This window comes from Gobius niger (assembly GCF_951799975.1).
Source record: "Gobius niger genome assembly, chromosome: 13".
NCBI classification, from domain to species: domain Eukaryota; kingdom Metazoa; phylum Chordata; class Actinopteri; order Gobiiformes; family Gobiidae; genus Gobius; species Gobius niger.
Genome location: NC_136864.1, coordinates 5,893,517 through 5,907,439, shown reverse-complemented (window position 1 = coordinate 5,907,439; position 13,923 = coordinate 5,893,517). Strand labels below are relative to the sequence as shown.

The 13,923-nt window shown below is 43.1% G+C and overlaps 1 protein-coding gene across 1 annotated transcript in view; it reads right to left on the bottom strand.

The window, feature by feature from the left end:
* The window catches only part of LOC306972854 (telomerase protein component 1-like), a 49,847-nt gene that overhangs the window by 12,226 nt on the left and 23,698 nt on the right, over positions 1–13,923 (bottom strand). Inside the window, exons 25-40 of the mRNA XM_079569561.1 lie at positions 13,704–13,845; positions 12,419–12,598; positions 10,635–10,727; positions 10,383–10,518; positions 9,453–9,618; positions 7,963–8,096; positions 7,808–7,896; positions 7,597–7,711; positions 6,147–6,351; positions 5,070–5,190; positions 4,852–4,976; positions 3,799–3,898; positions 3,547–3,702; positions 1,531–1,740; positions 1,352–1,408; positions 1,155–1,278 (exon numbers count right to left, since the gene is read on the bottom strand). Coding sequence (XP_079425687.1) covers positions 1,155–1,278; positions 1,352–1,408; positions 1,531–1,740; positions 3,547–3,702; positions 3,799–3,898; positions 4,852–4,976; positions 5,070–5,190; positions 6,147–6,351; positions 7,597–7,711; positions 7,808–7,896; positions 7,963–8,096; positions 9,453–9,618; positions 10,383–10,518; positions 10,635–10,727; positions 12,419–12,598; positions 13,704–13,845 — 2,153 coding nt within the window. The remainder of the gene's footprint in view (positions 1–1,154; positions 1,279–1,351; positions 1,409–1,530; positions 1,741–3,546; positions 3,703–3,798; positions 3,899–4,851; positions 4,977–5,069; positions 5,191–6,146; positions 6,352–7,596; positions 7,712–7,807; positions 7,897–7,962; positions 8,097–9,452; positions 9,619–10,382; positions 10,519–10,634; positions 10,728–12,418; positions 12,599–13,703; positions 13,846–13,923) is intronic.

The window sequence follows — 13,923 nt, the reverse complement described above, 5'->3', positions numbered from 1 at the left end:
CAAGTCAAACATATTACACAGCGCCATGAACGGCACAAGCCGAAACTGGCACATAAGGAGAATGTTCACATGAAATGCAAAACTCGCATTACGTGGACGAGATAAGCCTCTATCGTGTATTCATTTAAAGAGGTTGTATTATGCTTTTTTCAATCACATAGCACCAGTCTATATCACACTACAATGATGACGAAACCTTCTGTTGGTCTGTAAATGCAGTAAATTAGAATAACTGCCTTGTATAAAATTGCTCTCTCAAAATGGCTGTAGCAAATGTCTTGAAATAGGCCTCTGTCTCTTTAAGAACCTCTGACCCTTTCCGACACGCCCCCTCCACACGCTGTCTGTGGCATCAGTGGGGAGGGGGTTCTGCTGAGGAGCAGTGGTTGGTTACTCGGCTGGTGACGAAAGCTCGGAGGCGTCTCCAGGAGGTGGGGGCGTTTCTAGCAGGACTATCCCTATCCCTAAAATGGCCGCCATCAGAGTTTTTACAGATTACTCAAAAATACGTGAATGTGCCAAGGCAACACTTCAGGCATGTTTTTAATGAGGGAATGACATAATAACATGATGTAAAGCTTGAAAAAGTCGATTTTGCTTAATACCCCCCTTTACTAAACTATTTGCCCCGCCCAGTGGTCCTGCAGCAGCAGTGCTCAGAGAGAGGAGGAAGTGAGAGCAAATGCATCTCCTGCACAGAACAACAATCTCCACACCTTGTGCTTCAGATCGATCTTCTTTGAGAAAGTTTTAATAATACCAGGAGTAGTTCGAAATCCGCGCAGTAATCTTCACTTTACTCTGCGGATGCCAAACTACTCCTGGTATTACTACGCCTTACAATATAGTTCCCCCTTTTATCCGCTTAGAAAATCCACATATTTTAATTTTGTGTAATTATACTTTGTAGTGTAACACTTCACGTAGCCATATTTAAATAGGGAAAACGTGGAAGAGCTTGGTAGCTTCTATCTTGACCTGTTTTGGAGCTATAGAGGAGAGAGGGAGAGGCTAAATGCTAACACCGTCTGTGCTGTGTTTACGTGGGAAGACCAGACAGGTCCTAAAGAACTCGTCAAAGCTAAGGTAAGAACATATCTCAGTATGTAAAAACGGTGGCCTATTCCTTTAAATTGAGATTTTGCTGCGATTACCCAGACTGTACAGGTGGAGGCCGCCTCTGGTTCCCACGACAACAGTCTCCCCAGTGGCAGCGACGCTCAGGGCGGGGTCAACAGAGGGCGCTCTCCTCCTCTTCTGAGGGGGCTCCGAGTCGCTCTGATGAGAGGCAGCATTTGAGAGTGAACTCTTGTACCTGTGTGTAACTTTGATTAGAATCATTAAATATCACCTTTTCACTTTGCAAAGTAGCGACTAAACGTCCAAGTCCCCCCGACCAGAGCTGGAGCTGTGGAGAGAAACAGAGTCTGAATTTAAGAGCGATAAAGCTGTTAGCACAACAAAGTCCTTGTGAGGAAATGAATTGGCAGTGATTAAAAATGCACAGAAAAAAAATAATGACTTTCTCACCATGTGGTCGGCGCCGGCGCTCAGCAGCCTCCTCCCGTCGTCCACGAAGGCCAGCGCCTCCGTGGAGCCGATGTGAGCCTGAAAACAGCCCACACACGACGCACTGGACACGGACCAGACCCGGACCTCACCCGAGACCGAGCCGGAGCAGAGCAGCGAGGGCGAAGAGAAAACCACACTGTGCACCGAGCGAGAGTGACCGACCAGGGACTGACGAGAGAGAGCGGAGAAAAGAGAGGCCCATCATTCAACGTCACAAGGGACTAAACAGGCAGGAGACGTGTGGGATGTTGAGTTTAGGAACCTGGGACCTTCTGGCTTTGAGGCAGGAGAGAGAGAACTAACCACTGAGCAACTGTGCTGTGCATTCATTCACTTAACTTCGGGAGTCGCCTCACAGGAATCCACCAAACATTACATTGTCTTGTTTATTGTTTTGTTTCATTGCTTTAACCCCTTAACTCCCACCTGAACCGAGCACATTTTCTCCAGTTTGGCTTTACCCCAGTCCAAAAGCGTCTGGGAAAAAAGCTGTGAAAAAAGCAACAAAACTGAGACGGAAACAATGATGGAAATGTGACCAAAAAGTGAGAAAAAAATGACGAAAAACTGGCAAAAATGTCACAAGAAATGTACAAAAAATTGACAAAAAAATGACAAAAATGTGACAAAAAATGATAAAAATATGACCAAAAAATGACAAAAAATTGATAAAAATGTGACAAAATGTGACAAAAAAATGACAAAAAATGACCAAAAAAAATGACAAAAAAGTTACAAAAATGAGTTGAATACCCAACAAAGAGCCGTGTGGGTGTCCCCTGTCGGAAAAATAGTAAATGGTCTCAAATTATCAAATTGGGCTCTTTCTTAAGTCCAATTTGATCATTTTGCTACCCTGTTTTGATTCATTAGGACAGTTTTGATTTGTCTGATAATAGATATGTTGCACATTCACACACAAAAAAACACTTTTACTTAGGAAAAAACAATTACAAGAATCATAAAATATTGATAACAAGGTAATGGGCACAGTCCTACACAATAATATGGTCTATAATATACGGTCTTTTACTCATGTAATGGTTTCAAAAGCTCCGTGTTTCGCCAGCCTACTCATATAATTGCTTTAAAACACTTCAAGGAGATGGGATAGATGGGAAAACTCTTAAGGAGTTAAAAATTATGATTTTTGCTTGTATGGTAATAATTTCAAACACATCTTCACCACAATCCATTTTGTTAGAGTATACTATATCTGAAACTGATCATTCCAAGCACTGCATCCACGGCCAAGTTTATACTTCAGCTTTTAGAAGAAGAAGAAGAAGAAGAAGATCTTTATTTATATAGCGCCTTTCACAGACATATAGTCACAAAGCGCTTTACATGAGACAGTTGTACATTCACTCCATACTCGGTGGTGGAAAGCTACGTTTGTAGCTTCAGTTTCCCCTGGGGGAGACTGTCAGAAGCGCTTTCGCGACTACACACGTCTGCGCCAACGGACCCTCTGACCACCACCATTCACTCACACACATCACACACTGGCCTATTGTGCATGTTTTTAGTGGTAGGGGAAACCGGAGTACCCGGAGGAAACCTACGCAGACACGGGGAGAACATGCAAACTCCACACAGAAAGGCCCCGTCCCTGGTGGGAATCGAACCCGGACCTTCTAGCTGTGAAGCGAGAGCACTAACCGCTGCGCTACCGTGCCGCCCGACCACTCCTTTTGAGCCTTTCTGTGTCATTTTATTCATGGGCAATGATTTACAAATGTTGCCTGCTTTATTCTTCCTCTAATTTTTACAAAATATGCTCAAATAACAACGAACAAAGCCATCGGAGCTCTGTCCCTAAGCCCCTCCTTCCCCTCGCGCCCCTTCACAACAAACCACAAGGGGACCGTCCTAGATTCTGAGTCTTGCAAGAGTTTCTGAGACGTAATACTGTGAATGTCTTTTCTAAAATGCGTTTTGTTCTTTAATTCCGTTTCTCTCGGCTTCACTCACTGCGATCGTCTTGTTCTGGAGCCAGTTCCACACGGTGACTTTGCCGTCCCAGGAGCCGGTGGCGAGAGTGTGTCCTTCCGGGTCAAAGGTCACACAGTTCATGGGGCGGGGCCCGGGCAGAGAGGCCACCTGCTCCCCCTTAGACGAGCTCCACACCTGAGAGAAAGACGGGGACGCGGGATTAGTCCAGGATTTGAAAGGGAAGATTCTTTATTGGAGCTAAACTGCAGCTGTTTATAATAATGGACTAACTTTTAACATGGAGTCCAGAGACACCGTGGCCAGGTGCTTTCTGTCCACGGAGAGGTCACTTCCTGTTATCGCGTTGTTGTGTCCGGTCACAAGAGCCGTCCTGCAGAGGAAGAGAAATGAAGAGTAAAGAATAAGTGAAGTGACGTAAACCATCTTTTAAAGGCAAGACACGAAAGGAGAACACGGGACAAAAAAAAACAAACTTAAAGATATCAATTTGAAACTACTGATCACTCACATTCACTTTGAATCTTGCTGTGTTTATAATTAGAGTTGCAAAAGTTCGGAAAATTCCCGATACACTTCAGGAAACTTTCCCCAAACGTTCAATGGGAACTTTAGCAAAAAAATATTGGTTATTTGCAAAAAATGTAAAACCTTCAAAACATTTGTTGCATTTTTGTTGAATAAACAATCGGTGAACTATTAGATACCCATTAAAGTGGGGGTATTATGCAAAATTGACTTTTTCAATCATGTTATTAAGTCATTGCCTCATTAAAAACATGCCTGAAGTGTTGCCTTGGCACATTCACGTATTTTTGAGTAATCTGTAAAAACTCTGATGGCGGCCATTTTAGGGATAGGTTTGCCTGAGTCCTCCTAGGAACGCCCCCCACCTCCTGGAGACGCCTCCGAGCTTTCATCACCAGCCGAGTAACCAACCACTGCTCCTCAGCAGAACCCCCTCCCCACTGATGCCACAGACAGTGTGTGGAGGGGGTGTGTCAGAAAGGGTCAGAGGTTCTTAAAGAGACAGAGGCCTATTTCAAGACATTCACTACGGCCATTTTGAGAGAGCAATTTTACACAAGGCAGTTATTCTAATTTACTGCATTTACAGACCAACAGAAGGTTTCGTCATCATTGTAGTGTGATATAGACTGGTGCTATGTGACAGCCACGGCCTGTCATGCTACACGTGGAAACAAATATGTCAGTATTTGTGAACGAATAAGTGTGGGAAAGACGAAGGAGCGCTGGACTGTTGTAGTTAACTCCGACATTAAAAGTAAGACATTATTTTACATGGAGACTGCTTTTTTTCCTGACCTGCAGCCGTTCGCCACGTCCCACATTTCTATTTTCCCGTCGAAGGAGGTGGTGGCCAAACTTCCATCTTGGACAAAAACGCAGCTGGAAATGCCGTCACAGCTGCTCACCAGAGAACGCACCACCTGTTTACAGACAAAAGGGAAAAGCCAGTGTAGCCAGTGTTGTCCTGAGGCGGCACAAATACGAAACATTTGTAAAGGCTCATTGTACTTTACCTGTCCGGTTTGACTGTTAACGAAGTGCAGAGTCCCTCGCCCCGTCCCGACCACCACCATCTGTCCATCGGGGCTCAGGACGAGACAGGACGGCTCAGAGGGGAACGAAGACACCAGCGCACTGAGGAGGAACACAGGAGAGGAAATTAAAAAGGTTAGTGGGCGGGGTTTTCTAATTGCAAATATGATATAAACAGACTCCATTTTAGCATCATAATACCTTTTCCCCACTTTACCCACATCCATGTACAGTATGAATTTCATACAGATTTAACCGCTCAATCCCCGCCTGAACCAACCTCATTTTCTCCAGCTCAACTTTAATCAAATCTAAAAAAGCTTCTTGAAAAAAAGTGACGAAAACAAGGATGAGGTGGTCACAAAAAAGCGTCGAAAATGCAACAGGAAGGCAACGAAAATGTGACAAAAATGTGATGAAAAAATGACAAAAATGACATGAAAAAAATACAAAAATATGATGAAATTTTTTTTTTAAAAAGTGATGAAAAAAATGAAAAAAAAGAGGAAAAAAATTAAAAAATCAAATAGATGAAAAAATGACAAAGTGATAAAAAAAAAAGACAAAAATGCAATAAAAACATTATGAAAAAATGACAAAAATGTGATGAAAATATAATTATCAAAAATGTGATAAAAAAATGACAAAAATGACATTAAAAAAATACAAAATTATGATGACATTTTTTTTTTTTTAAAAGGGATGAAAAAAATGACAAAAATATGAGGGGAAAAATTAAAACATTTGATGCAAAAATGATGAAAAAACGACAACAAAAATTGACAAAAAAGTGTGACAAAGACGCAACAAAAATGTTAAAAAAAAAGCGACGACACCGCGGCAACAACCAAGGAAAGAGCTCCTTCTAGATCAGTGTCGTAGGTCTTAGCTTTCAAATGAGGTGTTACTCTGGCCTATAGGCTGTAAGCTCCAGTCGAGAAGCTTTTAGATTTGGATAAAACTGAACTGGAGAAAATGCACTGAGTTAAAGCGTTGGTTAAAACCTCCACCCACATCTAAAGCAGTATCATGTCAATCTAAAACATCCCGTCGCTGACCTCGTGTCCTGACTGTGACTGTTGTTGAGCCACTCCACGGCGCGAAACCCTCCAGTTCCCATCATGCTTTGGGCCCAGTCGTGCGCCGAGGTTTGGGCCGGTTCGTTCAGAGCCTGTTGAAAGAAGAGCGCGGGCCAAGACGAGAGCAGAGCGGAGTGACGCTTCAGGAAACTCAGGCAGTCGTCGGCGAGCCCGTCCACGCTGCCTACAGAGACACAACAAAAATCACTCACAGAAGTCTCTACGTCGATGTTTTAGCTGTGGGTGAAGACTTTTATAAGGTTTGTTTATTAGAGTCAAACTTAGAAAGGACTTGAATATCATAAAATCAAAAGCAAAACATGTCACCTCATGCTAAAGCTGTTGATCCCACTTGGTGAAAGCTAGAGATTTTTATTGGCCAATGCGGATTTTTGGGCAGATTTTTCCAAATGGCTGGTCTATAATCCTGTGTTTGATGCTTCTAAACTTTAAAAGGTGTCAGTGTTGAACTGTAAAAGCAGGGGGCGTCTTATTAGAGGCATAGGGCTGATTTATCCAGGACGTTCATGTTTAGTCGGTGCTTCAGAGGGAGCTTGTTTTCAAGACAAAAAATAGCACATTCCAAAATTAAAAAACAGTAAGTCTCTATGTCTTATGGTTACAAACTTAAAAGCAAAAGTCTGAAACTTAAAATATATAAAATACGACCTGAGGTGGACAAACTTGTGACCGATGTTCATCGTGATGATCTCAGTTTCCCTGGGGCCTCGGAAGTTGTGGCTCATTAAACTCTGACTGAGCTCTTTCAATGCAAAAAAACTGAATTCTCTATCACTTTCAGTGGAGAAGGTGACCAGCACTAAGTTCCTGGGTGTGCACATCACAGAGAAGAATCACTGGTCACGAAAAGTAATCAGCGTCTCTACTTTCTCCACAAGTTGAGAAGAGCCAGAGTCCCAGCCAGAGTCTACAGAGGGACAATAGAGAACATCCTGACCAGCTCCATCACTGTGAGGTTCTTCTACAGAGGGACAATAGAGAACATCCTGACCAGCTCCATCACTGTGAGGTTCTTCTACAGAGGGACTATAGAGAGCATCCTGACCAGCTCCATCACTGTGTGGCACGGCGCCAGCACTGCCTCCTGCCGAAGGAGCCTCCAGCGCATCATGAAAGCAGCAGAGAAGATCTGTGGGGCCCCTCTCCCTTCTATTAAGGACATGTACTCCATCCGTCTCACCCGCAAAGCCGTCAGAATCACCAGGGACCCTTTGCACCCGTCACAATCTCCTCAAAGTTATGTCTTCAGGGAGGAGACTGCGGAATCTACGGGTCAGTTCCAGTCGACTGAGGAACAGTTTCGTACACAGGGCCATCGGGAAGCTGAACTCCCTGCCCTCCCTCCCACCCCTCATCCCCCGCTCCACAATCGAGGAGAGAAACATAAGGATGGGAGAAACCATCTTACTGAGCGAGCTGTAGATCTCCAGGAGGTGATGCAAAAGGCCGTGACGAACATTGGCAAATAGGAAGTGGTAACTGGAGAGAAGGGATGAAAGTGCGTCCTGCTGATCACTCTCCATCTGAAGAAACAGATGCAGAAAAATGGCTCAGATCAAGTTCATCCTTTTCTTCCCTGTTATTCAAAATTAAATTAAATCAACATTCTGGACAATCACCAGAGAGTGCGGAAGTTGGACGAGAGCAGACGCCTCACTGTGAAGGAAAGTGTTTGTCCCCATTGGATCGGCTGATGTCCAGAGATGAGCTGGAGACGGACAGACATATAATTAAGAAAACATAAATGAAATGTGTATAAATGATGTTTTTGTACCGGCCAGGAGGAGGTGGGCTTTGCTCCGGTCTCCCTCTCGCGGGAGGAAAACCTCTTCAAAAGCTCGTCTCACTTCAGGGTTGGACAGGACCAGCAGGTCGTTGGTGTCGGCGCAATTTGATGGACCGATGAGGCTGAAAATGAAAAATATGTTGCTTTATCCACTAAAATCAACTGAACATAATCACGGGACGGTAGGTTTGAGCTGCTTGACCCTATTTGTCAAGAAATGTAAATATTCAAAAGTAGTTTAGTTTATTTGAGCAATTTACATACAATTTTCTTTCTAAATTCCTAACTATAAAATTATGGATGCTCAAAATGGAGTAGGCTGAAGCAATAAAGCTCATAAGCGCTTATAAAAGTTCCCTTACAAGTTTTCAATTAGTTCAAAATGCAGCAGCAAGATTGTTAACGTGGACAAAGAGAAGAGAACACATCACACCTGTGCTAAAGTCTCTCCACTGGCTTCCTGTTGAGTTAAGAATCAAATTTAAAATCCTGCTCCTCACATTAAAGCCATAAAGGGTTTGGCTCTGCTCTATCTCCAAGACACTATTGTTCCATATCGGCCAATCAGAGACTCCGCTCTCAAAACTCAGGGTTACTAGTGATTCCTCGAGTCTCCAAAATCACTGCAGGAGGCAGAGCCTTTAGCTCCAAGCTCCGGTTTTATGGAATAAACTCCCAGCCCACATTAAAGAAGCAGACACAGTCCCTACATTTAAGACTCGGCTCAAAACGTACCTCTGAGAATTAGCTTATGATCAGGTCAGTAAAGTAAAGCCTTAGGAGGAACACTGCTGTGGGAAGTACGGTCCACTGAGCGTTATCCTCTTCTTCTTACTGCAGACTTTGTCTTATTATGAGACAATATTTCTTTTATCTGTAGTCTGTTCATCACTATTCACATGGTGTCTCCTGTCCCACTCCCCCTCGGGAGTGCCTGTCTAGATCGAACGGAGGAACCCGGCTGAACGGAGGAACCCTGCATACTGGGATTGGACACTGAGGACTGGACGGTCTGTGATCTTGGCCCGTCTGCTGAGGGACCAGGGTCTATAGCCTGTCCGTCCATGGGAGTGGATCTCTCCTTCTGTGATTCTCCCCGAGGTTTTTCCGTTTTCCCCGTGGGTTTTTGAGTTTTTCCTCTCCGTGCTGGAGAGTCTAAGGACAGGGGACGCCCGTGCCCCACGTCACCACCTGCTGCCGACGCATTATGTCTGCCTGGATACTTAAGTCGCCTGAACTTTACATTGTCATATTTATTTATCTGTTTTATTGCCATAATGTTCGGTGCAGCCCTGTGAGGCAGCTCCTGTTGTGATATTGGGCCATACAAAACCATTGATTGGTTGATTCACACCTTGAATGAGTGGAAGTAAATTGGACACAATGGGCGAAACATTTGTGTAAAACAGACAGAAATGTGCAAAATGTCAACACAACCTGCAGGTGAATGTGTTGCATTTGCTCGGGGTTTGCTGTACCTTTGCAGACTGTGAACTATTCGAGTAAAGTTGGCCATCGGGACTCTTCCTCTGGGATTCCTGCTCAGCTCCAGAGCTCTTCTCCATGTGCAGGTGAGTTCCCAGTCTGACGCGGTCAGGCCATTGCTCATGTTCAGGACGGCCAACAGATCTCTCTCCTTCAGCCCTGTGCGAGGAGAGAAAGCAGAAGCATTGTCCGTCCACATGTAAATTAAAAATCAGATAATATTTTAAAACAGTGAAACTTCAATAAACGTCCAGCCGAAAAAAAAATCAGACTGATGCTATTTTACAATTTTTTTCAGCATCAAACGTTAGCCTTTAGCTTCAAGGCTAAAACTTCTACAGTTATAAACACAGAAGTCTATTTACATCCTGTCTGAACCCCGGTACTAGAGCTTTACTCCGCCCACATTCAATATTTGAAAAATGCGCCGTTTCCGGTGGAGCTGGTATATATATGGGAACATGTGGGAGCGAGGTGATGTTGGCTGCGTGATTCAAACAAGGTATATTCTTTAACCACTAGATGGCGCCACACAGGCGGTTTTAGGCTCAAAATTAAGATTTTAACCATTATGCATTTGAATGTCAAAATAATGACCGACACATGTACACAGTATCATTAAACACCCATGTTTACCCACAAAAAAGTTAGTTAAAAATCTGATACCTACTCCAGTGTTGTCACACCAGGGTCATAGGAATTTTTAGAAAAAGAAAAGCTATATGAAGCCAGGCGTTTAAGCTGTACAAACAAGGCCCGAAGCTACATAAGAATCCTGTTTACAAAGTGACTTCTGGAGTCGCCCTTGGCCACCAGGGGGTGGTATTACAGCTATGTCAGCTCCAGCCATGAGCACCAAAGAGAGGGGTTTTCCTCGCCCATTGGCTGGGACGCGAACCTGGAACCTTATTGCTGCTTCTTACCAGTGGAGCTGACGGTGAGGGCGGCCAGGGCCCCGCGAAGTCCTGGGATCCCGCGGTTCTCGGAGCAAAGTCGGTCCAAACTGAACTGGACCAACTGGTGCAGAGACGGAGGCAGCGTCTGGAGACTGTCCTTCAGCTGAAATTATTATTTAAACACAGATTTAAATAATGATTGGAACCTCTATTCTTATTTATTATATATGTTTATTTATTTCAATTACGGGTCATTTCATTTTCAATTCAAGAACTTACTTTGTCAAATGAGGCAAAGTTCCTGAGATCTTCACAGGCCAAGTGCAGATACAGAGGGCTCACCGCTCCCTTTTTCATGATCAGAGTCTGCACCTACGAATTTACAAAAAATAATCTCATTCAACACCTGATTCCAACGCAACACATTCATTCATTTGTTTATATTCATTTCAACCGTCAATTTAGATACTCTGGAAGAATAATCACTGTAAAATACATCCCCATGGCTTCAAATCGCTTAACCCAGCGGTTCTCAAACTGTGGACCATTTACCACTGGGTGTGCTTGGGAACACTCATGGCCAATGGCGATGTTATGTACAGCCTTTTTGCTCCAACCAGACTCCGCGACCGGTGCACTGTCAAGGGAGAGGGGTTGTGGGGTTGTGGGGTTGTGGGGGGGCGAACATTTGCTTTTGTTTAGCTCAATTCACCTATAGCCTATAATGCTTAAAGGGACTATACAGAGTTTAAAAATGTTAAAGTTAAGTATTTTCCTCCCCCTACATGTTCAAACAATGTCCTAATGTGTAGAATGAGCTCAGACCTGTTCACCATAACTGCATCTAAAATCCTGCACTGTCACTCAAAAAGGTGCTAATTCGGGTCTGAAGTGCCGTCATGCATGAGCTTAATATAGAAGGTGCAGTTACACGTATGACCTGAGGTGGCAGTAGTGAGTATAAAATGGCTAACTTGCATCGTGCCCCTTTAAGGAAGAACATAAGGCAGTGGGATATAAATGAGGAAATGAATTTGAGGTAGGGCTGTCACGATAATTACTATATCGACTTAAATCAATAAGTAAGGATTAAACAACGAGGAGCCGTGCATTAGACGGTTATAATGCACGAGGCGGAGTCAAGAAAACCACGACGCGCAGCAGGAGTGCAGAGTAACACTACCAGTAACACTACCATGGTATAAGTCCCACAAACGTAACATTTATAATAATGTTTTTTTCATTGACTAAAGTCACTAAATCTGCCAGACTACGGGACTATTTTGTGTGGGTTATTAGCTCGTCACTGAAGGCTCGTCTCAGAGCGAGTCATTCTCCGCAGCTATTACGAGGATCTCAGTCAGGCTCAACGACACAACATCAGCACAGAATCACAACACAACAGGACTAACCCGGCACTTTTCCGTGGAAGTAAACACCGATGTGCGGCACTCGTGGGCAGGAGTTATTTCACTTTTACGCTGTTTAACCTGAAGCTAAAGCTAGCTAGCTCAACGAGCTCAACTGTTTATAGAAACAGCTGCGGTGGAGTCGCTCACACCTGGGCCCCACGAACTGAAACTTTTATGTTTGACTTTACTAATCCAGACAAATATGCTTAAATGCAGGATCATTTTATGTACGCCTGAAAATCATGAATAGCCTTAACCGTTTTCAATAGAAATGTAAAGCTCATATTTTATTAACAGTAGGCTAACCTAGCTGCTCTCCTCTACTTCCCATTTATCAAACGCTTTGTTTTGGCCAAAAACATTAAAATTAGCCACAAAATCCAACTCATACGTTCCTGTCAGTCACTAATTAAGCATTTATCTGATTCAGCTGTGTCATGCGTTGCTATGGCGATGCCACAGCGGAGTGATATCCCAGTGATTTAACTACTGGACTACGTGTGCGGTTATACCAAAATAATGCACGCTTGTTAGCCCCCACCAGCCAATCAGAATCGAGTATTCACCCAGACCATGTTATAATAACAGATAAACGATGAACTTTTGGGCTCGACATTTATCGTCTGCACATTTATCTGGTTGACCTCGTACCTGGTTGTTGAAGGCCGTGTCGCTGAGTTTCTTCCCGAAAGAGTCCAGTCTTTTCTGGACGATCTCTCTGCGGTCGGTCATGGTGAGCTGAGCCAGCGTGAACAGGAGCGTGCTCTTTTTCTTCGCCAGGGTTTGAATGAGGGATGAGGAGGTCGGGACGCTGACGACCAGACACACGCCCTGGAAACATGGAACAGATCGATGAGGGAAAGGAAGAGCTAAAAATGACCTTGTGAACTGATAGATACAGACGGCATCTCTGGAATCGCCCATATAAGGTCATGTTTGAAAGCAGTTAAGGGGGAAAACAATTTGGAGAAAAATCTAAACTCTCTGTGATTATTCAAAAACTACATTAACAAATGCTAAATTATGAATATAGTTTTCTACTACAGCAGTGTTAACTTCGTCAATTAAAATATTTAGTCTTAATTTTAGTCGACTAAAATTGGACTAAAACTAAATTAAAACTTTCTCATGAGACTAAAACTATGACTAAAATGTCCAGATATTTTAGGCGACTAAAATAAGACTAAATAAAAAACGAAAGGGAGTGACTAAAATCATCCAATCTTCTATCAACCGTCTGAAAGAGCCTCAGATCATGTAAATTCACTGCCAAAGGATCAGCTCTGAGCTTTATTCATGTGGAGCAGCTCCATGAAGCAGAGGAACAAGATTAAATATGATTATAATGAATATTATAAATGCAAAGTCGACTAAATTCGTCTTACATTTAGTCGACTAAATTTACTTGCAATTTTAGTCGACTAAAAGTAGACTAAAATCGAATTACATTTTCGTCAAAAGACTAAGACTAAAACTAAATTAGAATATGTTGTCAAAATTAACACTGCACTTGACTTTATTTGTATGTGATAAATAAGTTCATATTTCACCAGAAAATTGCTAAAAAGAGTGAAAAATTGTGTTTTCCCCCTCAGCGAGGCCACGCCCCCTTCTTCTGTATCTATAACATGATTCTTTAAACAGACGGGGTTTTATGTTTCTTATTGTGTAGCCTTCCAAAAGTATTTAGCATGTAAAATCTATCATTTCTAAACGCTAAAAATCTGGGGATATTTAATTCAGGTTTTGCAAACATTCTGTCAAACGGAAGACGGGGGAGGAGCTGAATGTGTTTTAGACCCTCATCTTTGTATTTAGAGTTGAGCAATGTCCTTATGAAAATAATATCTTAAAATAATCTCTCAACTAATGGAAACCATGAAGTGACTGTTTTGTAAACGATGTTTTTGACTTAGTTTTGGAAATAACTCCTGACCTGTGGGAGGTGCTGTGGGATCCAGTCAGAGACGATGTGTCCGCTGCCGTCCTGAAGAAGATCCAGTCCATCCACGAGAATCACCAACGGACTGTTTTTATCACTTTCACTTAAGACCGTGTGAAACTCGGACACCAGCTCTCTGAAAGGGAAAAAAAGGAGATTTTTGAAGAAAGTCTGCATTTCATAGTTGTTCCTATTCCTACATCATGTCACCTGC